This window comes from Pseudophryne corroboree, chromosome 1 (genome assembly GCF_028390025.1).
Source record: "Pseudophryne corroboree isolate aPseCor3 chromosome 1, aPseCor3.hap2, whole genome shotgun sequence".
NCBI classification, from domain to species: Eukaryota; Metazoa; Chordata; class Amphibia; order Anura; family Myobatrachidae; genus Pseudophryne; species Pseudophryne corroboree.
In genome coordinates, this window is record NC_086444.1 from 460992855 (window position 1) to 461017524 (window position 24670).

A 24670-nucleotide genomic window follows, 5' to 3' on the forward strand; every position below is an offset into this window, starting at 1 on the left:
TGCAGGCTGGGAGACAGGTAGAGAATGCTCCTGGCCTCTCTGATTGTGTGACCACCACCCATCCGTGCTTGGAGACCCTTAGAATTAAGGGGCCCTGGGTAGCTGCCTAGCATACCTAAACATTAAGATAGCAATGGGGCAGGATTAAAATTACATTACGTTGCCTGCTATGTACAGGCATAGGTGTTAATTCTGATTTACACGCAAAGTGGCTGTATTTGCGGACAGCTGCAGAAGCCTGATTTTGTTACCTTATGGTAATGCAGGATTGCGTTTAGCTAATGCGAGGGTCCATGCTCATGCCTCTCATAGATATTACACCAGCTGCTGTCATCATTGGTATTGGCACTCTCACCAGCCCCATGCTACAGTAGGTACAAAAGAGCTGTAAGAAACAAGCTGTTCCCTGTACACATGGCTCAGGATCAATGACACTCCCATGACACTACCATAAGTCAGGGTGGTTCCCTGCACTTGCACTGCTTTTGCCCAAATGCCACCCAGAACCACATGATATCATAGAAAGACAGATCCAGACAAATTTTATATAACTAGAATAGGATGGATTTATGTATGAAGCTTACTCAGCCTGCCGTCGCAGATTGCGACCGATGTTTATCTAATATGCGATCGCATCGCAAATACAGAGAGGAGATGGTATGTACCTCCTCCTGCATTTACATTGCTAAGGATTGCAAATGCAAAGCTGCTGTGAGCAGCTTTGCAATTGCAATCCTTAACGAATCAGGCCCTTTGAGGGTTAATTTACTTGAATATCAATCCCATTGTTGTGATAATATTATCTCACATTGGTGCCTATCTTTCTTATGGAAGCAAAATAATTGTTTATATAATAACCATATATTATGCCAGTGTCTTTTTTCACCTGTTAACATTTTTCTAAAAATGTTGGCTTTTGTGTACAAAGGTCCTGATTCAGGTTGGATCGCTAAACACTAAAATGCGATCCAACCGCAAAAATTGCTAAAAGGATACGGGCACATGCGGTGCGCCCATCCTGCGCATGTGCCAGCACTGTCAATCAAACAGAGGCGTTCATGTGCGGGGTGCGGCAACACTCTGTTTCCTAGGTGGAGGGGGAGCGTTGCAGGGGAGCGGCTTCTAAATGGGGGGCTGTACGGCGCGAATGGGGGCATGGCTGGCCGTGATCACGACAGCTGCGTGATGTCACATACAGCCGCCGCCATCAGAAAGATGCCGGCGGGCCTCCTGCGGGCACAGGCAAGCTGCACCTGTAGGAGGCAACCCTAATTTCTGCGATCAAGCAGAAATTGCGGTGCTTTCGCAATTTCTGCTTGATCAAGGGGAGGGGGGGGGGAGTGGCAGTCAGCATGCTGGGCGGCCTTGCCCTGCGATGGGCGGCCCCCAGCATGCGTTCTCAAGGATTGCAAATTCTGCTATCCAGTCTGAATCGGGTCCAAAGATATACAGTAATAATAATTTGCTACAACATATAGTAGATTTCAGTCTATACACTGAACATATCCTGTACTGCAAACATTGTGTAGTGAGCATTGCAGTAAATGTTTGTTTATTACAGTTTATTTTATATAGTGATTTGAATATCCTGAATGATTCACAGAAATCTGTCATAGGAAAGCACAGAATAACTACGTAATCCTTTCATAGTCATGATTCATTGTTAAACTTCATTGTTAAACTTTAATCCATCTGTAATTGTATACACTGCTTTCTATTCTCCAATTTATGCAGTAGACACTAAACATCGACATGTCTGTGCATTAATGCAAATTGACATGGGTTTGTGCATACTAGGGTAGTCCTGGCACCTAACATCTGTTGTCTCTTGTATACAGCGAACTAGGGTTTGCTGAAAGAAGGGCAGAGTAGGAAGGGGTAATTGATACCTATGGGAAATGCACATGAACATTATAACATATCACTTTACAAACTATGGACTAGGTAAAGTAAAATAGTATATGCTATTTTTCCCATCAACGAATGTCATAGCAAATATTGTACAGTTTTAATATATTATGAAAGGTTAATTTCTGCCACTGTAACATGTCATACTGTATTATTGCCCAGGAGGTACAGGGAATTTCATATACAGTAAATCTATAGAAAAGACAATTACATGGCTGTTATTTAAAACCTTTAGATCAGGGATGCACAATCTTTTCTAGTCCTGTATCCACGTTGGGAGATCACACTCATTGAAGGCGGACAAAATAAAACTATACTTGTTTAGACCTATAAAATACATAAAATTTACTAGTGGAAAAGGCCTTGAAGAATTGTTAAAAGGCTCCTATGGAGACAGAAATGTGTGTAATGCTACAAAGCATGATGTGCCACCAAGGATGTGGCCATCCCATTTCCTTACCTCTGAAGCAACACCTTCACAACGCCATAGCCATACAGCTTCTCACACTGCCACAGTACTCTCCCCATTTTAAGTCAGTAGTTGAGCAATCAAACAGATCCCTGATCTAAAAAGATATAGGAAAACTAAGATCAGCAGAATTTAGAAGTGTTTCAACATTCAGAGCAGCCACATGGGCAGAACTTTATGGGCCACATAGCCGCATTTTAAATGGGTCCCAGACCGATTCTTAAAGGAGACACCTCTCTCTACAGCAATTGTTTTATTTTATGCTCCATAGTAGAACCCTAGTTGACATTATACCCAATAGTAGTGCTCTAGTTGATGTTATGCCCCATAGTAGTGCCCTAGTTGATATTATGCCCCATAGTAGTGCCCTAGTTGATGTTATGCCCCATAGTAGTGCCCTAGTTGATGTTATGCCCCATAATAGTGCCGTAGTTTACATTATGCTTCATTGTAGTGCCCTAGCTGATGTTATGCCCCATAATAGTGCCCAAGTTGTTGTTATTCCCCCATAGTAGTGCCCTCGTTGATGTTATGCCCCATAGTAGCACCCTAATTGATGTTATACCCCATAATAGTGCCATAGTTTACATTATGCCTCATTGTAGCACCCTAGCTGATGTTATGCCCCATAGTAGCACCCTAGTTGATGTTATAACCCATAGTAGTGCTCTAGTTGATGTTATGCCACATAATAGCACCCTAGTTTATGTTATGCCCCTAAGTAGTGCCCTAGCTGATGTTATGCCCCACAGTAGTGCCGTAGTTTACATTACGCCTCATTGTAGCACCCTAGCTGATGTTATGCCCCATAGTAGCACCCTAGTTGATGTTATACCCCATAGTAGTGCTCTAGTTGATGTTATGCCCCATAATAGCACCCTAGTTTATGTTATGCCCCTAAGTAGAGCCCTAGTTGACGTTATGCCCCATAGTAGCACCGTAGTTTGCATTATGCTTCATAGTAGTGCCCTAGCGGATGTTATGCCCTATAGTAGCACCTTAGTTGATGTTATGCCTCATAGTAGTGCCCTAGCTGATGTTATGCCTCATAGTAGTGCCCTAGCTGATGTTATGCCTCTTAGTAGCAACCCTCATTTACATTATGCACTATAGTAGCGCCCTAGTTTACATTGTGCTTCACAGTAGTGCCCAAGCTGATATTATGCACCATAGTAGTGCCCTAGTAGATGTTATGACCCTATGTAGTGGCCTAGTTGATGTAATGCCCCATAGTAGTGCTCTAGTTGATGTTACGCCTTACATGACAGCCTCATATCTGCAGGGCCTTCAGGGCTGAGGAAATTGCAGTTCCCAGTGATTATAAAAGACAGAGGAGGAGTGTGTGTGTGTCTGGGACATTACCAGTCTGGGAGCTCAATCCACACACGCCCTACCAACCCCCCCGCCCCCACACACACTTCACCAACTCACTTAACAAAGGCTGTAATCAAGGAAAAACCTACTCTATGGCGGGCTCACTGAATAGCACAGCTGTTCCTTTGGAGATTAAGTGCAATCATGGGAGCTGGATCATATCAGTGTGTGGCATTACTGAGATGGAGAGACAGGGGCACCACTTATATGAGCACTGACAAGTCCCTGCTTCAGGCAAGATAATAGGCTGCACTCAGTTGCTTAGCAGCTAATTCTGGGACCTTGGTAGACAACTACAGTATATGGCCTGGGTCTGGGGGCCTCTAAGTCTCTGGGCACCCATAGCAATGGCACTCTCTGTACCCACTATATAGTAGCTATGCCCATGATTCAGAGATAGAAACCATAAAATATATTTCTCTAAAGATTTCAGTGGCTTGGTTGCCAGGGGAAAGTCATAAATAGTATGGTAAACTGATATTGGACAAAATACTTTCTCTGTTAACTATATTGAACTGATATTTACAGTGTTTAATTGTAGAAACTTAGATAATATGTAATTTTCATGTACTATGTGCTGAAAAAGAAAACAATTAAAGTTTAGATGGGAACTCGCATGCTAGGGGCAGCCAGGAGCTATGTAGCATACATTTATTGTGTCTCAGCTTCACAAAAAATGATGTGATCTCTATGTGTATTGGTCTGGCATTATTTAATTACATTGTAATCTACAGGTGAAATGTGTGCATTGATTTTTGTTTTCTGTTCTTGTTTCTTATTACTTTTGGAAGTTTACTTTTTTGTTATATATAAGAACTGAGTCAATAAGAGAAAACTTACAAGAGCAAAATAATAATACATCTGTATATTTTTATCTTAGGTATTTTTCCCAAGAAAAGCCTTTGACCCATCTGCAAAAATGCCAGAACAAAGTAATGATTACAGAGTGGTGGTATTTGGAGCTGGAGGAGTGGGTAAAAGTTCCCTGGTACTACGGTTTGTAAAAGGCACATTTCGAGAAAGTTACATACCAACGATTGAAGACACCTACAGACAAGTGATCAGCTGTGATAAAAGTATATGTACTTTGCAAATCACTGACACCACAGGAAGCCACCAGTTTCCTGCCATGCAGCGTCTGTCTATATCAAAAGGACATGCCTTCATTTTGGTTTTTTCAGTCACCAGTAGGCAGTCCCTGGAAGAACTGAAGCCAATCTATGAACAGATTTGCCAGATTAAAGGGGACATAGAGAGCATCCCCATAATGCTAGTAGGAAATAAAAGTGATGAAAGCCAAAACAGGGAACTTGACAGCACGGAAGGCGAAGCAATAGCAAAAAAATGGAAATGTGCCTTCATGGAGACATCCGCCAAGATGAACCACAATGTGAAAGAGCTGTTTCAAGAGCTTCTAAACCTTGAGAAACGCAGGACTGTGAGTCTCCAGATAGATGGCAAGAAGAGCAAGCAGCAGAAACGGAAAGAAAAGCTGAAAGGGAAATGCGTGGTCATGTAAAGGTGTAATTATGTCAATGCAATGAAGTAGTGCTGTACTCGTAGCACTGCAGAAGATAGACAAACAGCATGTACAACACTTGCAAATGCACTAATATATCATCTAAAAATAAATGGCACATCATTTCCCAAGGTCACCTCAAAGAGTTTGAGGTACCGATCCCTAGACATAAATACTTTAGTGCAAACTTCATTTCAATTTCACGATGGTTGGTATCATCCAAAGGGACTAAATTATCATTTCCAGCATGTAATTTGCTACAAATGATTACAAAGGAAATGTAGATTTTTTTAATATATACAGACTGAATATATTAAATTGCATGCAATAAACATGCATTTCAGAATAACAATAGGATAAGATTAAATAAGATACCCGTGTGATGTTTAAGCACAGGGTTTTAGCTTTTGCAACTAGTCATACATTCGCCTTTACTGAGGAAATTCTAAGCGCAAATTATAAATATCTGATCTGTAACTTTCATGCATGACAGCACATATGAGCAGCAACTTTATCCATTTTTAGAACATATTTTATAAATATATGACACCCGGAACATGATTTTGTCACATTTTTGGTTTTTTATGTTATTTTATTACATTGAATGTCTTTACCAAATTAGATTCTTCTCTTCCAAATTTCGGACTTTTTAAAGCTGATGGAAACCTCCCGGTGTAAGCTGGTATTAAGTGTAGTCAGGTAGTCGCGTTATTCCCCAGTCATCAGCTACAGAGCAGGTTCAGGCACACCAGCAGGTCACTTCAAGTGTCATTGGGGCCTATTAGTGAAGTCAGAATATGGCCACACACAGGCGGATAGCAGTTGTTTTCCATCTGCAATTTATAGTCATCTAGTATGCCTATCTATTTTGAAAAAATCATTATCACGTATCACTGCAATGTTGTAAGAACATATGTACTCACATTGTGGAAATTAACCAATACTATAGGGAGATTTATCAAGTCTTGGAAAGAGATAAATCAGAGGAGTTGCCCAGAAAAAAAAATCACCTTAGAAATATCATTTTACAGGCTGTGCTAGAATAATGACAGAATCTGATTTGTTGTTATGAGCAACTTCCCAGTCATATCTCTCTCCCAAGATTTGCTAAATCTCCCCCCATGTATTATACTGTTATCTATTTGATCAGATGGGAGGTATTCAATTTTCCGACTGCCGGGATCCTGGTTGTCAGGATGCCGATGCTGGAATCCCGACACCCCGTGAAATACCGGCAGTCGGAATCCCCACTCAGGTGGTGGTCCATGCCACCACCCAAGGGGGAAGATAACCCTTTGGTTGCCACCAGACCCGAAGCGTGGTGAGCGCACTGAGCCGTGAGGGGACATGCTTCGCTTGCCCCCGCTATTCTGGCTGTCGGGATCCCAGCGTCGGTCTCCTGACCGCCGGGATATCATACTGAACCCGATCATATGACTGGCTTTACTCCAGAGAGCAGTCTAAGTTCTTTTCACATTTAAGGAAAAAGAAACCTTACAGCTGTTTACTTTATTTACATGCAATTCAGATGTACTGTATAATACAGAAAGCTGTTGACAGAACTGTACAGCCTTTCAGCTCTACATGATGATCTGGCCTAATGTTTGTTACTAATACTAATTAATATTATTGTTGTTATTATTATTATTATTATTACTTAACACCCAAAATACAACAGCAGCAAAAATATATGGGAAAAAGCACATGCCTTTTATACATTGAAGACGTCATACATTGTGCTACACATATCTTTTATTGTTAAGCGTTGCCGGCAGTAGAACTTTGTAGTCCACTGATTAGCACTGCATAAATGTATGAGTAAAAGAAGTACCCTAATAGGTTATTACCTAGAATATGAAATGACAATTTGCCTCCTATACAATGCTATGTGTTTGAAAAGGGTTATTTGTTCTTAAATGTATAATGCTAGCATCATCACATCAATCCTTGTCTTACCAAGAGCTGATAGACTGGCCATTAAGGGATAGATACTATATATCAGTCTAAGTTTACCTTGGCTGGCAACATTTCTGTGCTATTCTATATTGCCAAGTCATCATGAATTGAATTTAAGTTAATGAAGTGAATAATAATATATAGATTTTTTCATATGACAGTGCTGTCCAACTTCTTGGCAGGCTGCATTGTCTGAAGATTTATAGCTTGAGGAACAGAAAAAATGAATAAAATAGATATACTCAGTGTATTGTGTATAACACAGCATAAGGTAAATTATTTATTACCAGTTATTTATATAGCGCACACATATTCCACAGCACTTTGGAGAAAATATTTGGCCATTCACATCAGTCCATGCCCCAGTGGAGCTTACACTCTATATTCCCTTTCACATGTACACACAGACATTCATACTAGGGTTAATATTTGTTGGGATCCAATTAACCTATCTGTATATTTTTGGATTTTGGGAGGAATCCGGAGTACCCTGGAGGAAACTCATGCAAGTACAGGGAGAATATACAAACTCCACAGAGTCAGGGCCATGGTGGGAATTGAACCCATGAGTGCTGTGAGGCAGTAATGCTAATAACCATTACACCATCTGTACTGCCCAACATTGATAATAAATAGCATTGGTGGCATGAAGAGTAAGAACACACATTGCATTGTCTGTATAGCAAGTCACCTAGTACACAGCACAGTAAAATAGGAAATATTTGGAATGTACGGTATAGCAAAAAGGTAAAGATTGTCCCACCTCCACCACAGACAGCCCTGTGAAGCTTAGCATACACATTCCAACTATACAAAGCAATATGAGCAGCACAAAAGATCCTACATTACACTGGATCTCCCATCCACCCTATACAGCCCCAGACTCAATATAATGGGTACATTGCAATAACTCTGCTGTGGCCATCTCACGGAGCACAAAAAATGCAGACAATACAATGCCAAGTGCCCAGCAAAACAGGTTCTTGCCCAGCATCATCATGAGCATTATGCACAATCTGATATCGAGCATGACAACCTGATGCAAACCAATGGCCACCATCCAACACTCCAAGAGTATAAAAGTCTCGTGCCCACCAATGACCTATACCTATATGATAATGGCCCGTGTTAGCATAACTACCTCAGTCCCATTGATACAATATCCCTGCCTCTCCCCTTACAGACTCTTTTCTAATAACTTCAAGTCTGCCTAGCACTTTTCTTTGCCCAATCACATACCAACTACAGAGTCTTATGATAACATATCAGCCCTATGCCTAGCCCCTCTGTTGGCTAGACTTCTCTCTACACAGTTTGGAGTCAATAAAGAGAGATGCCACTATGAAATACTGAAATACACATAAATATCAGATCTTCAGCCAGTGAAACCACTGAGGGTTTCAGCCAGTGATACCACTTTGATGTACTGCAGTTAAGGCTGTAGCCACTGTTTCATCTATTGAAAGTGCAGTTTGCTGTTTCCATACATAGCGAAACCAGTGAGAAGTTGTCTTGCAGTACTGCGGGGAGTAAAAGATGGCACTATGGCTTCCACCAATTGGACAGCTCTCTCATATTGTATAGAGAAGAAGCGCTACATTTCCATGTGGTAAAATGATTATCTGATTTCTAATATAACACATTTTTGGAACTGATAAGATCACAGTACAACGTTAAATTTTAGTACTTTATTGTAATTGTTTTTGGTGTTGATACATCAAATCTGTACCCTGGAGGCAATTAATACATTTTGAAAACATTAAAGACACCATTGTTTTAGTGGTGTTCTGGAGGTACAATACACTAACATAAATCAGGTAGTAAGTTAAAAACACTGTTTCAGCTACAAACTGATGATTAGTTAATAAATACTAATTACTACAATTTCACAACTTTTATAGCATGGCATTCAGTATATATGATCAGCTCTGTATAGTAATATGATCTCTATGATAAAGCACAATGAGGAAAAAGTTGGAAGGCCTATACCTGTAGTGTGCATCTATTCCAACAACTATTCCTAGAATGAAACTATTTTAAAGCATGTTATATGTTATATTATAACAGGATGGCTGACAGGTCTGAGTTGACAGATGATAGCTTTGTGGTACTATTTAAATTCTACCAATTAAGGCTACATTATTCTTCTGCAGTAAAACTAGCAAAATGGCCAGTGGAAGTTCAAGAACTGTTCTTAAATTCCACAGAACACAGCTGTGTTTAGATGCCATGCATTGGCTATTTCCAAAACTATTTCACAAGTAAGAAGAAATTTTCAGAGCTTCTAGCTTGCCACTATATATTCCTTATATGGTATAATAAGAGCTGAAATGACATTTGATGTTTGCCATTCACCAATCATTTCTTGACCAAATGCAAAGGTACTTATTTTCAAGGTCTTTTTGTTGTCTGGAAGAATTGCTGATGGTAAGTTGGCCGCATCTGTACCGAAAACATGCATTCACCAAAAAAAACACAATTGCATGCATGTGGACCATTGCTACTCTTGCAAAATATGTGTAGGTCTCATTAGCAATTGCACCAGGTTTATGTTAGGTAAACGTCACACACACCAACTTCCAAGCTTTAAACTGTTTTGTTTAAAATACACATTCACTATTAGTCTACTATAATACTTAAATTGTTGGACCAGTAGATGGAGAGTTTTATTTTTTTGCTAAATCATGGACATAAAAACTCTTTATATCCACGAGCAACAAAGAAAGCACCTGTGTTAGTGGCGTACTGACATCGGCCAATCACAAGCAGTTCGCAAACGCTGGTGACTGCCATCATTAGTATATTTGCAAATGCTCTTGATCACCAATAAATAATATGCCTTTCACAAATGTATAATTTCTTTGTGCTAGTCTGCATGTGTTCGCAATTGTGCAAATATGCCCTCACAGATTTCAGTCTAGGTTAAAATGCCCCTCCGCTACATCATCTTGCCTCTCCAGATGCAAGAGGGCGTAAGGTCCAGAACCACATAAACCTGCATAGGCACAAATTGGTGTAGTTCTCTATCTGCATCAGTCTTACTATGCCCTGGTAACATCTTAAATAAGGATTATTGATTTGTTTCACATGCCATTTGTCTAAGTCCTAAAACAATATTTTGGGACCTACATTTGTGAATATCTTATGTCCATGTGTATAACCAAAAATATCTGGGCCCCATAGCATAATTGTAATGAGATTTTATAGTCGCCATCATACCATTATACACCTGCTCCACCCCCATCCAATATGCAATAGGGCAAAGAACTTATTCCATTAGTAACAACATTAGTCTGATTTGTATATACGGTCATTTTATCCCCATTATTTTCCAAATCAGTTTGTACTTTATGGCACATTTTTTTATGTGGGAAAGTTTCCCCCTATTGTGCTTCCCTAAAGCAGAGGCAACATTTACATAATGTATGTACTATCGGCAGTAAATACAAAGGATTTGTAATACTTTGGAGCACTTATGTAAATAAATATGTAAAAGAAGAACAGATATTTAACAAAAAGCAAAAATGCATCAAAACGTTTTATGATGAAAGTAGTTTTGACAGGACTCATAACTTACATATTTTTTGTATATTTTTTTATTCATGCTTTTAGAAGATTAACAACATAAACTAATAATCGGATTCTGGACAACCATTCACAATTACATCATTCTCAATCAAATCAATTATTAAAGCCATCTATATATTTGTCTTGCATGGATACACGCAAGGCCACTAAGCAATATTATATATGAACCGGTAAATCCTATCATATTTTATACCCTTGTATGGTTATTGTAGTTTTTGAGTACTTTTATGCATAGAGTATGCTGGTCAAAATGATTGTTATGCTATCATTGGTACAAAATGCTTATTTTGGTAGTAATGACAATAAATTGTAGAAAATATAAAATAATATACAGCTTTAATATATTTTATGTTTTTTCCCTTTATGGAATGTATGCAAATGGACAAAGGGTCTTTAATGTGTATATAAACCATTGGATATATTGAACATGTAAGATGAATGGATAATTTTAACACAAGAGCATGATATTTATTATACTACATGGTAGCATTCAGATTGTATTTATTGTTGAAATGTCATCTATTTTACTCAATATACAGATTAAAAGTCATCTGTGCCTACATGTTTCTATGTTTCCAGTGTTGTTATAAATTTAAAGACTCATAGAAAAATAAAGCTTTAAAGTACAATTTCCCGTTTAGAGAACGTTATTTTAATTTTAGCTATGCGAGGTCTTTAACTAAACACAGAACTACTATAAAAGCTACAGCAAAAGAAAATATTCTAGTCACTCATTTGTAAAGAGAGCATTTTACATTTTATATGATTTTATTTCCTAGTTTTTGCACATTGTTATCACAATATACTTTGACATTGTGTTCTGGACTTCTCACCTTTTTTCCTCCTGCCAGCACTGCATCTACATATACTGTACATTATATATATATATATATATATATATATATATATACATATACACACACACACACACACACATATATATGCCAGCAGTCGGGAAGCCAGCGGTCAGAGCATCCTGATTAGAATCCCAACATGGGAAGGTATGTATACCAACCTTTCCCCCTGTCCCCCCAACTCTCCCTTTGTGTAGCCTAAACCTAAACAACCCAACCCCCCTTCCCACAGCCTAAGCCTGACCCTCCCTCCCCGCAGCCTAACCCTAACCCTCCCTGATGGATGCCTAAACCTAACATCCCCCCCACCCCTGCATGGCTTATCTGTCCGGAGCAGTGATGTCTGCTCATTCAGGATCCTGGCTGTCGGGATTCTGGTATCAGGCTGGAGACCCTATTCGGGATGACAGCATTTCAAATAGTGTCAGGATTCCGGCATCAGTATTCTGGCTGCAGGGATCCCGACCTGCGGGATCCTGAGTGGATCCCCCGTCCAGGCCCACTCCTCTCTAGCCAGCACAGCAATAGACTCTGGACACTAGAGTCACTAGGAGACCCTACTGCTATCCCAGAGTCTAGTGTCCATGTGTGGCGCCATTTTCCCAATGACTTTCCTATTGACCATGTGCAAATGCCAGGAAAATGGCTGGCATGTCATATTCCCAGTGGTTTCTGCAGCACTGCTGCTGCTTCCGACCTGGGACTCAACAGGGTAAGTAATGATAAAATGGTTGCAGTATGTGCGGTGTGGGCCCCTGGACCCCGGGAGCCTGTGTCTACCGCACCCTTTATAGATACACCAGTGCACATAATGTGAATAATACTGCATGTTATTGACATCGTTTTTAAATCTTCTGCTAGAACTACAGTAATATACTTTTGCCATTTCATTGGACTTCCCTTACTGTAATAGTAATATGCATCTTGCATATACAGGGTCTGAGTTGTATGTAGTGGCCACATCTAGGGAGTTTTAGTAAATACATCTTTACATATCTCCAGATGATTATGAATTGAATGCATCTTGGGTGATTCTCTCCATCCATGAAATTGGCTTTTGTGGGTGTCAACTGACCTTATACATGAGTCATGTTGTGGAATTGTCATTGAAGAGTCGGTGGCATGTAGCCAGAGTTGTGTCCTATTCTGAGTCATGCATATGCCGAGGAAATGCCCATATCAGATGGATGTCTTGGACCAAGCAAGTAGAAGTGGTAAAGCTGTGCACAGAAATACCTGGGCAGTATATGCATTAGTATGTGTCTATGGTTGTATTAGTCTTCCATTTTAAATCCCTCCATATCTCAAATGCAGCCGCATACAGACCTGACTCATGATATGGCCCATAATACTCTGTTGCAGTCTAACCAGTGCATACTGTATGTCAAATTTTTCTATGTATATGTGCTCTGATTGGATTAGCAGGAGAGTAACCTTTTTGTAATTTGGATCCGGTCAAGATGCTGGCTGTCGGAATCCCGGCAGCCCGAATACCAACGGTGGAATCCCTGCACCCATCAGAATCCCGACGCCAGAATCCTGAAAGGGTCAGGGCACAGATGCTGGAATCCCAGCAGCCAGCATCCCGACAATGAGTATAACTGGAGGGTTAGGTTTAGGGCCAGGGGTGGGGGGTTAGGTTTAGGTGTCACCCTGTGAGGATAGGGTTAGGAAGCGGGAGGAGAGAGGTTAGGGTTAGGCTGCAGGGAGGAGGGTCTAGGGTTAGGCATTTATCAGGGGGAGGTTAGGGTTATGCAATAAGGGGGAAGGGTTAGGTTTAGGCTGCGGGAAAGAGGGGGGTAGGTTTAAGCAACAATGGGGGAGGTTAGGGTTAGGCTGTGGGAAGGGAGGGTTAGGGGAGAGGGAAGAACATAGGTAGCTCACCCCTGTCAGCATTTCAGTTCTTGGGCCACCAATAACTCATACCCAACCCGTTGTAATAATATATAAGGTAGTGCTAGCTGTCACGGAACAGAGAAGCAATGTACCACAGGTCTGATGATGAGTTGGATTAGCAGGATACTGATCAATCATAAAAACTTCAAACTGTGTTACTGCAAGGAATAAAACCAAATAAGACTCACTAGCACGATACACGATACAAAGATTTCCTTTCTGGATATCGCCATAGAAATTAAAGATGGTAACATAACAACTTCGACCTTTAAGAAAGAGGTCGATAGTAATAAGTTCCTAAACTATTCTAGTTGTCATCATCAACCATGGCTAAGAAATATACCAAAAAGCCAATACATGAGGCATAGACGAAACTGCTCAGATATTGTGGATTATGATCAACAAGCTTATGACCTCACTACTGCACTCCTTGAACAGAAGTACCCTGTGGACATTCTAGATAAAGCAAGAGAACAGGCTAGAAATGCCGATAGAAATGTTCTTCTTTCTCCGAAAAAAAGTAGTAACTCTAAAGAAAATACTGAACTTAGGTTCATTACAAAATTTAATTCAAGCTCCAGAGAAATCAAACAGTTGTTAAGGAAGAATATGTCCTTATTGAAAGCGGACAAAATATTAGCACCAATGTTGGAAGCGGAACCTCAGATAGTGTTCAAAAGGGCACGGAATCTGCAGAGCTTCTTGACACCAAGTCACTATGTGGGTTCCGCTCCAGCAGAAAAATCAGGGCAAATGTGGCTTAATTCGGCCCCCGTCAAAAAAGGTTGCTTTAGATGTGGACGGGCGGGTTGTATGACCTGTAAACATCTGGAGCACAGGAGTACTTATTTTCACTCGACTACCTATAATACTGATTTCGAGATTAAAAGTCGTATTGACTGTAATACCACATATGTAGTTTATTTGATAACCTGCATATGTGGTGTGCAATATGTAGGAAGAACAACTCGAAAGCTCAACATAAGATTTTTAGAACATAGGCGAAATATAGTGAAAGGAGTTAAAACACATAGTTTGTCTAGGCATTTTCAACAAAAACATATGGGCAAAATAGATGATTTGAAGCTACAGGGCATTGAACATATACCTATTACAGTCAGAGGTGGAGATAGATTTAATCGCCTCTGTAGGAGAGAGGCATTCTGGACATTTTCATTGGGTTCATTATCTCCTCTGGGGCTCAATGATAACATAGAAATGAATAACATATGAATTAGGTGGGTAGTAACTGGTTAATTTTACAAACTAAGTCTCCTCTTTCCTATTTCTCCTTTATAATAAGAATATAAAAAAAAAAAAAAAAAAAAAAAATTTTCACTCTCTTTTTCTTTTTAGTATCTATTCTCCCTTCTCTTCTCTTTTTACATGTCCTCCAACCTGCTCTGGATATAGTTTTATCCTGTTGATTTATGAAACCATTGGAGTAGAAATATCTATCATAACTAAATGGGTGCTAGTCCTATGGGGGATATAAGAACTAAAATCTCAATGTAAGATAGATAAAGCAAGTGTATACTTTAGAATAAAATATGAATTTATGAAAATAAAAGTTGTGTTGGGGACGGAGCGGGACTTGGGCCCAGGTCTGCTGGGTGTGAGTCGGAGACTCTCTCCACCAGGCTAAACCCTGGGTGAATAATGAGAGGAGAACTGTGGATCCACTTATCCTCTATATTGATAGAATAAGATCAACTATATAAATTCTCACGTGTTGTCATTTTTAAACTATTAAATGTTCTTCTAATGAAAGCTATATGTGATTGATTATACAAAGTATATTAATTGTTGGATATGAATATAAGATAGAATGTTTTTTATTTGTTGAATGTAATATATTTAACTAGTCATAAAGAAATGTTCATGCATATACACCTGAAGCACACCTGTTCCTTATAATGAATAGGAACATGCGATTGGAGGAGATTCTGTTTAAATAAGGGTGTCCTATACAGGTGGCTATCTTCTGAGGAAACCGTTAGAATATCACAACGGAGAAACGCGTTAAGAGTGCCATACTCTTGTGCTTTTTAAAAATCCACTTGGGACTCTGATACGGACCACACCGTCGCAGGAGCTGGTGATCTGTGAGGTCCGGCAGCCATCCATCTGTGTACCTGCAATCCGGAGGTGAGAAGCATTGCGGCCCCAGCGGGTTTAAAGTCCGGCGGCACGTCTATCCAACCCCCCCATACCAACTACATCATACGATCTCCGTCAGAGAGAAGTTGGACGCACACTGGGGGATAAAAAAAGGGGAGTGTGAGCGATACGTGGCCGTGGCTGGGAGCTCTCATCGCGGTCTGCTTCATCTGACTCCAGCGGACGGAACTGCACAGGAAAAACAGAGCTAATAGCGGTGGCAGGCTACGGCTCCGAGTGGCTCATAAGTAACGGGGAAAGTTCACACCCGGTCCGCAGTGAGGTGAGAAACATTGCTTGAGATAAACTACAAAATCTATTTCTGCAATTTTGATGTAACACTTAGTAAAGCGAATTTATGCTCATCAAAATTAATCAGCATACGTGAAACCTACAGATGAATGGCCTTTCAGAGTAAAATTTAATTAATGCTGCAGCATGTATTCATTCTAAATACCACGGTTCTAATTTACGAGTGATTCTTTCATGTGTGGGACATAACTACAAAGTATCAAGTTGAATAAACACAAAAGGGACTTTGGAAACTGAGTTTGATACTGAGTGGCAGCTGTCACCAAAATTAAATCTATGGACTAAGTGGATTCAATATTGACGGATGATTAACGATCTACATGTGTTAGCAGTATAATGAATATAGATTGAGTGGTTTAACTAGCATTTTAGTAATATATGCATGTATTAATAATATAAAAGGAAAAAAACTTTTTAGGATTTTTAAAATTGTAATAAAACTATATAAAACTTTATGCGCTCTCTCCCTCTATATCTATTCTTTAGCCATTTGAGAGGATGTCATGGATCTTCTTTCATAGCTGTATGTATGAAATGCCTTTTCAGCACCAGATTTCCGGATTGCTGTTTTCCACCATTCTTCTGTCTGTTAATATAGAGGTGATGGGGAGGTGTTTTACAGCTTATGCTCTGTATGTGTGAAAAAGTCAGTGTATAATAAATGTGTAGCAGTGAGTTACAGAGAAACAGTCGCTCTGGTTGTGAGGAGACTGGATTCCATTGACCCATGGGGTCTATTTACTAAGACTTGGATAGAGAGAAAGTGGACGGAGATAAAGTACCAGCCAATCAGCTCCTGTCATTTTTCAAACCGAGCCTGTGACATGGCAGTTAGGAGCTGATTGACTAGGTACTTTATCTCCATCCAAAGCTTAGTAAGTAGACCCATTTATCTTTTATGCTATAATAAAGTTGTAATGGTTGTGTCTGTACATATAAATATTTTTGGAGAAATGTATTCCTTGGGACTGTGCATGAACTACTGAGATAAAAATTATTTTGGGGGGAAATTCTGTTTGTCTGTCTATTCATTCCGGCATCATGCAAAAACTATGGGATGAACTTAGATTGCGTTTCCACTATTTGATAGCTTTGATAGCTTAGTCACCAAGAAAGAAATTGAGGTATGTATCAACTCGATGTGACATCAGGGAGAGGAGCAATAAAGAAAAGGCAGGCTCCTCAAGTCCAAAATGACTATATGTATATGAATATATACATACAGTATAATGCACACCACAAATACAAACAGTTATATATGTATGCACAGACAAATACATATATATATATATATATATATACCTCTTCACAAATCACGGCACTGGAGACAGGTTCAATGCAAAAAAAGACTTGTATTGCAGGTAGACGCACGTTTCAGAGCTTCCGCTCCGTCCTCAGTACCATACAAGATAAACATAACCCAAATAAACACACATATAAATGCCTGTATAGGTCCCGCCAAACACCACCGCCGTCCCCCTGGCTCCCGTTCACAGCCGCTGCCATCACTTCCGTTTCCGCTCCCGACGTCATGTTGCCAGGCAACGCACAGCTTGCGCGTCACCAGCCCCACTGTCTGCAGAGCAGGACATCGCCGGTATTGCAGCTCAGGAACTGGTTCCCCCGGGGCTTGCAGCACAAGCCTGACAGGGACCTATAACAAAAAATAGCACATAATTAAGACACTACAAGAAAACAAACAACACACAAAAACTACAATAAATACACTAAACATACACAGTTACCATACCCTGTAGCATCTTGTCACTACTCAGTGTGGATCAATATACATATGTACCCCATATCAATTTAGAGCTCATGCTTAGGTGCAGTTACCAAAATGTAGAAAGCGGCACTGCTCGCAAAACCCGCCATCCCCCAACATTAGAGATACATCCCCGCTGTGTTGTAAGGCAGGAGCATAAAAAAGCCAATGATCAAACCCTGCACCTACTGTCGACCTGTTTACACCGCATTCCAATTGATCTCTAATGTGATATGGGGTACATATGTATATTGATCCACACTGAGTAGTGACAAGATGCTACAGGGTATGGTAACTGTGTATGTTTAGTGTATTTATTGTAGTTTTTGTGTGTTGTTTGTTTTCTTGTAGTGTCTTAATTAAATGGGTCAATATTAGCCATCCCACAAAATATCTCGAAAAATGTGTAGAAAGCTACCCGCCTGGGCCAAAATGGGTTAAACACACACACTGGTGTACAAGTCAACAGCAGCAGTATATTTTTGTAGTGGTGGAAGAAAATCGGAGTAACTGGAGTAAAGCAACACAAGCGTGAAGAGAATATACAAATTACACCCAGAAAGGACCCTGATCGGGAACTGAACTCATGCTTCCAGTGCTGTGAAACAGCGCTGCTAACCACTATGCCATTGTTCTGCTCTTGTTTTCATGATTTCTGTCTATGACACAGGTTAGATAATTACTGACCCAGCCAAGTAGACTAAATCACTCAAAGAAACACTAAAAGCATGAGCTGTCGGGGGGTTTGAAGACTTGGAAACACTGAACAAGAGCCTTCGACTATCCACCTTTCCCCTGCCAGGCACAATATCTCATAAAGAAACCTATAATCAGAATTGTGGGCATTTAGGAAAAAATAGGTTACACAATATTGGAGAACGGTTTCCTTTTGAAAGAGGATGATGATGCTTTCCAAAGTTATGGCTGGGATCTGGGGAACAATAAAACAAAAACAAAAAAATAGCCCCAACAATAATTAGGCCTGTTTACAGAAGATATTGTCTATTTCAATCTCTGGGAAATCTTCTATTTAATGACACCAAAATACTCACAAACTAGAGGAAAAAGAGGGGGAAAGAACTATACATTAAATTCCAACGGTTCATTGATGTTAGGGACATTTTCAACTTGTCACAAAGACTATTTAGTGAATCTGCAATGAGCATATTAGGCAAGGAATTTAATTATATTCCCTGTGTGGATCTTTTGAGTGGAGTCAAAGATATATGAGCTACAGTATGCCTGAATCATTTTGCATCTTGTAAGTACAACACTGTACTTACAGGGGGTTGGAAACATGGATAATATTCCCACACAGTGTCATAGGTGTTCAGATGGGCTATTTGAACTTCTATTTCCTTGATTCGCTATATTTTATTAGTTAAACAAGTGACTGCACCTGATTTTCATAATGAATTTTGGTGGGAGATCCCAACACTGTGAAAAATATAATAAATATTCACCGTAATTATCTGGCATGTACCATCTGTTGAATAATTGTTGCATTGCACCCTAAATAGTTGTTCTACAGTAGAGAGGGGGCATTACTACTCAAAGGTGCGGCACTCCGGAGGAAGGACATCAAATAGAGAGTAACTTAATAAAACATAACTTTTATTAATGTGTACAGCAGATGTAAAATATAAAATAACCAAGATTAAAAGATAAGGCAATCTACAATACCAACCAATAGAATTGTCCCCTATTGACTGTACAATTGCAGATAATTTGTATAAATAACACATGTAAAGGTGACAGAATGCCTGACTAGGCATGAATTAATATAAGTATTCTATATTCCTTTGAGTTTCAGGGACTATAGCCCACTTACACTACTCTCCCTGTATGTTTCTTAGTGCGTCACAAGAAAGAAGCAGGTAAGTTTTCTAAGCTAGAAGCCACACCAGTACCTCAGGTTACTGGAAAATGAAGAGGGGAATAAAGGATTTCCCCCCCCCTGTCCTAGTGGGGAGATTATTTAGCCCCAGGTAACTTTCTTAGCTATTTTCGTTAATTCAAACTTCATCCAACCTTGATCCTAATCCACTGACTTCAATGTGGGACATATGCAGCACAGTTGTATCCCTCACCGCTGTTTGTGTCATCCTCATTTATTTGTTCCCACTTGTGTAGCAGCCCCTGTCCACAGCAAGACAGGTCTGTACAGCTGGGTCCAAGCTGCAAAAATAGGGTATGATTCAATTCAGCATACAGTATGTCTAATAGGAAACACACATAATGACAGTCCGTGGGATGTAGGAAAGGTAAAGTATGGGTTTTTTTTGTACACCATAGAGATGTGAGCAAACATACTGTAGGTGATATTTTAGTTCTAGGTCCTGGAAGTGCTCCCTGCAGCACATTGTGCAAGGCTCCAGCAAGACCTCAAAGGGGCAATGCAGTTGCGGGTGTCCCAATACTAAAATAACTGATAAACCCCCCTGCGAAGTGCGCACCCCCAACACATGTAGGACAGTGCAGTGAAGCATCGCAAGCCGCCAGCTCACAGTCAGTGTCTCACAGGATTTCAGTGCAGTATACCACGAAACGGACAGCTGTACACGGAAGATAATGAACAGCTGAGGTGCCAGAGGGGGACTACTTCACTGCAAACAGCTGTCTGTGGGGGCCCTTAACGTGTGGGATGACCACCTCGTAACCCCTCCCTTAATCCAGTCCTGTGTATCTGCACTATAAAGTAATATTATAGGCAAATGAGCATGTTCGTATAAAACAGGGACACCTGAAGAAAGATTGCTCATTGTGCAGAGATGATAAACAGAAAGAAATCAGAAAAATGTTCCAATGCATGCAGAATTCAGAAGGGTGCCATTTTTAAAGCAACATATGGCCATTTGTCTCATTTTTGGTGCACAGATTTGGGATTATCAGATCACATATTTATTTACCTGCATCATAATTAGATAATCCATCTTGCAGATGGAAGTTATAACCCTGCTGAAGTATTGGCCACGGTCTACTCATGTGCTCCAATATAAACTAACAATCTGGCAGTACCAATAAAGTATGTGTTTCATGTTACAGGCTTAAAAGGTGGGCTCTTGTTTGTAAGAGCATGAAGATATCCGGAGCCCTCATATACAAAACTGGCAAGGCGCTCTAATCAATTACAGATGCTTGCAAGGGAGGAGCTAATCTACACAAGAAAAAATGCAAAATTCCCCAGCATTCTATAATGACCTAGTAAATGAGATTTACCATCTACATGATAGTAGAAGATCTATCAAATGTGACTTCACACTCCAAATTGCGGCAAATTACCATTGGTACAAAACTCACCAAAATATCATGGGTATCAATGGAAATCACAAATTACTAAGACTAGTCCTCAAATTCACACCAAAATCACATCAAAATCGCACCTCAATGCATGAAATCAATGCTGTTTTTTTCAGTGTGTTGACATGTGAAACCCATTTTTTTTAGCATATGTCTCAACCAAAATTGCACAAAAATCACACCTTACTGCACAATTTCCAAACAGCAACATGGGAAAACTATATAAGTAAGACTAAACCAATCAGAATGCTGATAAAAGCCAACCAAGTTACCTGCAGCACTCACTTTCTATTCTCAGCCATGGCTGATGCAGGTTTTGGTGTAGCCTGGATCCAGCCAGTAATTTCTTGTGGCCTGCACCAGCTGACTGAAAGGGCCCAGGAGCAAGAAACAGAACAGAGGAACCAGCAGATAGGGGGTGCTGCAGAGCCTGCATAGGCCTTGGTTCTTCCATGGGTGGTTGAACTTCAATGCACTCTCTGAGGTCATTCATTTATTTTATTTATTAATTTACAGTTTCTTATATAGCGAAGCATATTTCATTGCAGATGTTCTGTCTGAATTGCACCACCTCGATGTACCTGTATGACCTAGTCAAAACTGAGCTTGAGCTGGATAATGCATGGTCACGAACTTTATCAGACCTACACAAATTGTTGGCTGTTCTGTGTCACGGCTTTAGTTATTTGTGAATCCGGACTAGGAGTAAATGTTGGTTTTTGACTTGAGAGCTGAGGGCAGAATTGGGCAGGCTTGAGATATCTCCTACTCATGCAGACATGGCCAGTTAATCAGAACGCTGAGATTTACTTGACCAGCGAAGCAGGTTTTCAGGATGTCGGGATTGGCTTTCTGACCAGGCAGGTTTTCAGGATGTCGGGATTGGCTCTCCGACCAGGCAGATTTTCAGGATGTCGAGATTGACTTTCCAACCAGGCAGGTTTCAGAATGTCAGGATTTACTTTCCGACCAGGCAGGTTTTCAGAATGTCGGGATTGGCTTTCCGACCAGGCAGGGTTTCAGAATGTCGAGATTGGCTTTCCGACCAGGCAGGGTTTCAGAATGTCGGGATTGGCTTTCTGACCAGGCAGGTTTTTAGGATGTCGGGATTGGCTTTCCGACTAGGCAGGAGCTCAGGATGTCTGGATTGGCTTTCCGACTAGGCAGGAGTTCAGGATGTCGAGATTGGCTTTCCGACTAGGTAGGAGTTCAGGATGCTGGATGGAACCAGCAAAGCAAGTTTTGTAAATGCTGGGCAGAACCAGTAAGGCAGGAGTTCAGAATGCTGGACGGAACCAGCAGGGCAGGAGTTCAGGATGTTGGGAGTGGCTTTCCGACTAGGCAGGAGTTCAGAATGCTGGACGGAACCAGCAAGTAGATTTGCAGAAGGCTGGGCAGAACCAGCACAGCAGGTTTTACAGAAACTGGATGGAACCAGCGGAGTAGGTTTGCAGAAGGCTGTGTGGAACCAGCACAGCAGGTTTTCCAGATGCTGGATGGAACCAGCGGAGTAGGTTTGCAGAAGGCTGGGTGGAACCAGCACAGCAGGTTTTCAAGATGCTGGATGGAACTAGTGGAGAAGGTTTGCAGAAGGCTGCGCGGAACCAGCACAGCAGGTTTTCCAGAAGCTGGACGGAGCCAGCAGAGTAGATTGCAGAAGGCTGAGTGCAACCAGCACAGCAGGTTTTCCAGATGCTGGACAGAACCAGCAGAGTAGGTTTGCAGAAGGCTGGGCAGAACCAGCACAGCAGGTTTTCCAGATGCTGGACAGAACCAGCAGAGTAGATTGCAGAAGGCTGGGCAGAACCAGCACAGCAGGTTTTCAAGATGCTGGAAGGAACCAGCAAAGTAGGTTTGCAGAAGGCTGGGTGGAACCAACACAGCAGGTTTTCAGGATGCTGGGCGGAACCAGCAGGACATGTTTGCAGAATGCTGTGCAGACCAGCACAGTCACTAATGCCACAATGATATGCAGAACAGTCCCTCTGGATCACTGGGATGGCACATCAGTGAATCTGGAAATGCTGCGGTGTTATTGCAGTAGTGGCCCTTTAAGATCATCCTGGGAGTCAGTTAGTGCTAGAGATGGATATTGCACTAAGTCTTTACCAGCAGGAGATACTGGAGCTCACTCCAGGCTGAGAGAACACAAAGGACTGACAGCTTGCCAGTGCTGGGACTTGGAACTTATACCCCTTGCTCACTGCTGACTGGATGAGGGATTCACATGATGAGGAAGTGATCCTGGATTGGGCCCAGGAAGGTCAGCTGACCAGGAACTGTCATGGCGACGTCTATAGCTGGTTTTGGAGGGAACTCCAGCATTGTGGGACCACATGGAGGTAGTAATGGCCACAGAGTCAACGGAGACTGTATCTGATGACTACTGGAGTCAGGGAGGCATGTAGGATAATGGCAACATGGACAATGCTGCCTAGGCACAGCATGGAGAGACTTGCTGAATTCATTATTCACACAGAAGGTTAATGAGCACAGGTGCAAATCGTTAGCAAGTCTTACCTTCCAGACAGAGAACTCAACACTCAGGGAACTCATGGAACTCTTGAGCTGTTTATCTCAGTGAGCAGAAAATATACAGGATCCAGGACAGATAGCAGAGGTAAGTCACCAAATGATATGAAGTTAGACAGGATTGTGACATTCTGCATTTCTCTGCTACTGGCAACTTTCAGTAAGTGACAGGGAGGGTGGTAGGGATGTCCTAAGCCACCTACTCATGCTACCTTGCCACACTCAAGACCCTCTCCAGCACCCTTATCTGCTTCCCTAGCCAGGAGTTACAGTGGCATTATGTCAGGTTATCTTTTATAGGATGGCAGGCATGCCAAATGTCCTGGGTGCTATAGACTGCACACACATTGATCTGAAACCATCTAGGACAAGAGCACACGTGTTCTCTAATCGACAACACACCTATTCTAATGTGAAGTTGGTTTGTGATACAAACCAAAGAATCATGAGCATTGTGATTGGCTATCCTGACTCATGCTGTGATTCCTTTATCCTCAGTCAGTCTTCCCTATGTGCTAAGTTTGAGGCGGGACAAATGCCAGAGGGATTTCCTCTGGTTACTTCCTCACTAAACACCTAGAAATGTTGTCATGTTAGTCTTCAAATTAATTATTTTGCCTTACAGGAGACTCGGGGTATGGATGTTTCTCTTAGCTTCTGGCTCCATTGTCACTTCCTGAAAGTCCTGCAGAGTGAAAGTACAATGATATAAGTCCACTTGATCTGTGATAGAACATATATTTGGGCTATACAAATCTAGGTTCCACTGTCTTGAGAGACCTGGAGGGACTATGTATAGTATTGAATAGATCTGTAACATTGTACGCTGCTGCGTGTTACATAATCTGTGCCTTAATCAACCACCTCCGCTGGATTCAGCAAAGTGCATATGGCAGGCAGGGCTACTGGTTTCAACGGGAGACAGGTTAGGGCTTTGGTGCCAACTACTTCATAGTAAACAGTAAGTATTGTACACGACATTGCTATTTAAAAAAAAAAATGTGTATCCTAAAATTTAAAATTACTCAGCATCCTGC

General features: G+C 41.0%; 1 protein-coding gene and 1 long non-coding RNA gene across 5 annotated transcripts in view; one reads left to right on the top strand and one right to left on the bottom strand.

Annotated features, from left to right (window-relative positions):
- DIRAS2 (DIRAS family GTPase 2) overlaps nt 1–11374 on the top strand; it is a 45135-nt gene extending 33761 nt beyond the window's left edge. For both annotated transcript variants that reach the window (XM_063913688.1, XM_063913687.1), the window contains exon 2: nt 4632–11374. In XM_063913688.1, the coding sequence (XP_063769758.1) occupies nt 4671–5270 (600 nt within the window). In that variant the 5' untranslated portion in view covers nt 4632–4670 and the 3' untranslated portion in view covers nt 5271–11374. The remainder of the gene's footprint in view (nt 1–4631) is intronic.
- The window catches only part of LOC134893460 (uncharacterized), a 130980-nt gene that overhangs the window by 32502 nt on the left and 73808 nt on the right, over nt 1–24670 (bottom strand). For 2 of the 3 annotated variants that reach the window (XR_010171677.1, XR_010171678.1), the window contains 2 exons: nt 2369–2474; nt 252–365 (listed from right to left, as the gene is read on the bottom strand). This is a non-coding gene — a long non-coding RNA (uncharacterized LOC134893460). The remainder of the gene's footprint in view (nt 1–251; nt 366–2368; nt 2475–24670) is intronic. The other variant, XR_010171680.1, reaches the window with a different exon arrangement.